Source organism: Bufo bufo, chromosome 3 (assembly GCF_905171765.1).
Source record: "Bufo bufo chromosome 3, aBufBuf1.1, whole genome shotgun sequence".
NCBI classification, from domain to species: domain Eukaryota; kingdom Metazoa; phylum Chordata; class Amphibia; order Anura; family Bufonidae; genus Bufo; species Bufo bufo.
The window spans coordinates 42,697,838-42,700,846 of NC_053391.1; the positions used below are offsets into that span (position 1 = coordinate 42,697,838).

Here is a 3,009-nt window from a genome sequence, read left to right on the forward strand (position 1 = left end):
GCATCCTATGGGAAATATTAAATGCAAGGCAAACAAACATTTTCCTGTAGTGGTGTTATTTGATCCTTCAGGTGAGTTTTTTTTGTGTCAATGGTCTTTTTATAGTTTCAAATTGTAGCATGCTGGTGCCTGGCATTTTTTACCTCATTGCCTGGCATTTTTATTCCATAGATATCAATAGGTTTTTTTTTCTGCTTCAAAAAAACTGTGTGTTGGAGTTTTTTTATGGCATTTTTTTATTACCTATGTGCCCCCCCCTCCCCATACAGCTCTACAGAGGAAGTGACATTACAGAGGAACATATATTTTGCAGTTAGACTAGGCCAAAAAAATGGCAGGTGCTAAAACACACTATATGGGCAAAAACACCTAAAAAAAAAACAAAAAAACACAGAGCAAGTCAGGCATTGTTTGAGATTTTTTTTTGCCCAGAAAACACCAGGAACAAAACTATGTGTGAAGGAACTCTTATTTGATAGAGCGCCGTTGCTTTAGGCTACAACTATTTATGGACATATACACCTAAGCTTACTTAACATCTTGAACAATATTTATCTTGTGTTTTCACATCCTGTACCCTGCACCAAATGGCCACCTGAGGAGTTACTCTTTATAAGTCCTCCAGGACAAGATCCTTTTCTTCTGGCCTTGGCCCTTGGGCATTGCCCAAATATCCAAATGACCAGACCTCCCCTGAGGAGCAAATCTGCATAAGCCCTCCAGCACAAGATTCTTTACTTCTAGCCATATGCCTTTGGACATTTCCCAAATAATCAGACCCTGTAACTCTGTAAGAAACTATCCTCCTGTATTTCTGCTCATGTACCCTGTGATCATTGCTTAGATGCCCAAATGGTCAGACCAGCGCTGAGCAACAACAAAGCCCTTCCACAAAAGTTGCATCTGAGCACCACAAGGCAAGCATGGACTGCATTATGGTTCCACAGTATGGCTGTACCTTCTTCCATGTTGAGCATTAGAAAGGCACCGTAGTACGTAGGCAATTCCGGGGAGGGTACAGTATGAGCCTATAATGTTCTATTCACCATTGATGGGTCACAGATACAGTATTGTGCATGAGCCTAACTACAAAGTTGGCATGGGGGTGGTGGAAAGAAAAAAAAAACTGGTCAATCTCGCTAAAGTAAGAAGAGGCAAACAATAAGATTACATTGAGTTTTAAAGCAGACAGTCGTTGGAGCTGTGCCTATGGTGACATTGAAGCAGCATATGATTTGGGACCTGGGTTTTCCAGAACCATTCCCTTCCTCTCAGAGAAGTCATTGGCGATGTATCTGCTGTAAGGATCAGGGTCGTCCAGCTGTTTATGTCTCTTGGAGCGGGTGGTGCTCACCAAGATGGCCACAATGATGAAGGAGAACATGCCAATCATCACCATAAGATACAGGATGACATAGTCGAAATTCTCAGCATTGAGCGTGTCCTGTAATTCATTGTTCTCCACCGTCTGATTGTTGCGCCAGCTGTTCATGTAATCCTCAAAGACTTTTTTAAAGGCATTTTCCAGAGACTGCGTTAGGTTCGTGGGTACGTGCATGTCTGCCGGTTCTGTAATATGAGGTATAATATGTTGTCAACTGTGTAAATTGTCATTTTGCACACTGTTTTGACATGACGGATTTGTTATGATGCTCACTTGATCTATATGAAAGAACCATTATGCCATGTGATGGTGGCACCATATTCTCCCCGTATACAGTTACTTTCAAAAGTTTTTCACCTGCTAAAAATCAACCACTTTGTCTAGATTACAAATACCACACGGATTGTGGAGCATTGTGGTTGGGTGAATGAGCCAGGTTCTGCTGAGTTAAGGCGCATTTACACGTGCTGGAGAGCAGCCAATTGTTGGGAAGGAAGCGTCCCTTCCGGACAGTCGGCTGCTCGTTCAGTGGAGGGGAAGTCCTGCATTTACACGTAGTGATCACCTCCATGGTATGAGGATGAAGGATCAGTATTGCGATCCCTCCTCCTCATACTTCTGCATTGTTTTTGGGCAGCAGATTGCTGCCCAGAAACGATAATTTAGGGCCTGCACGAATGACCGTTTCACCCAATGAGCAAGCGTTTTTCTTGTTCATCGGGTGATCTGGTGCACCTTTAGATATGTTGTCCCAATAATCTGCTAGAAAATCTGCTCGGAACGGGTGCGGACCCATTCATTTTCAATGGGGCCGCAAAAGATCCGGACAGCACGCAGTGTGCTGTCCACATCAGCACTTCCGTTCCGCGGCCCCGCAAAAAAATAGAACATGTCTTATTCTTGTCTGCAGACGCAGACAAGAAAAGGCATTTCTACTATAGTGCGGAACGCACATGGCCGGTGTCCGTGTTTTGCGGATCCACAATTTGAGGACCGCAAAACAGTTGCGAACGTGTGAATGGACCCTAAGTGTACAAACTTGTGATTACAGTTAAGAAGACCATAGAAGGAAGGATGGATGGCTATAAGACAGAAAGATAGATGTATACATAGGTCCAAGATAAATAAACGTATACACATTGTAGATAGATAGATGACCTTCAGACTTAAATTTTTTTCACATTATGTTATGTTGCAGCCTTGTGCTAAAATAAAATGTTAACATTTTCCCCCATCATTCTGCCCTCAATACCCCATAATGAGAATGTGAAAAAATAAATTTAAAAATATTTGCCAATTTATAAAAAGAAAAAACTAGAATCTTGCTTTGATATAAGTATTCAGCTTCTCCACTCAGGACTTACTTGAAGCCCCTATGGAAGGGATTGCAGCCTCCAGTCTTCTTGGGTATGATACCACGCAGTTTGCACCCTTGCAGTTGTCCCTAAGCCACTCATGTGTTGTCTTGACTGTGTGCTTAGGGTCATTGTCTTGTTGGAAGGTGAACCTTCAGCTCAGTCTGAGGTCCAGAGCACACTGGATCCAGTTTTCTTTAAGAATACTCACTAGTGAGTGGCAAAAGTATGTGAACCTTCAGGATTAGCAGATAATTGTTACGGGCAATG

General features: G+C 42.6%; 1 protein-coding gene across 1 annotated transcript; it reads right to left on the reverse strand.

Moving 5' to 3' along the window:
* Positions 1 to 1,207: 1,207 nt before the first annotated feature.
* On the reverse strand, positions 1,208 to 2,788 carry KCNE2 (potassium voltage-gated channel subfamily E regulatory subunit 2). Its single transcript, XM_040421761.1, has 2 exons — positions 2,749 to 2,788; positions 1,208 to 1,569 (listed from the first exon to the last, which is right to left on the reverse strand). The coding sequence occupies exon 2, from the start codon at positions 1,556 to 1,558 to the stop codon at positions 1,208 to 1,210; it is 351 nt and encodes a 116-aa protein (XP_040277695.1). The 5' UTR covers positions 1,559 to 1,569; positions 2,749 to 2,788.
* Between the last annotated feature and the right edge of the window lie 221 nt (positions 2,789 to 3,009).

Excerpts from the sequence above, each read along its gene's own strand:
- KCNE2 (XM_040421761.1), bottom strand. The coding sequence starts at position 1,558 with ATGCACGTACCCACGAACCTAACGCAGTCTCTGGAAAATGCCTTTAAA.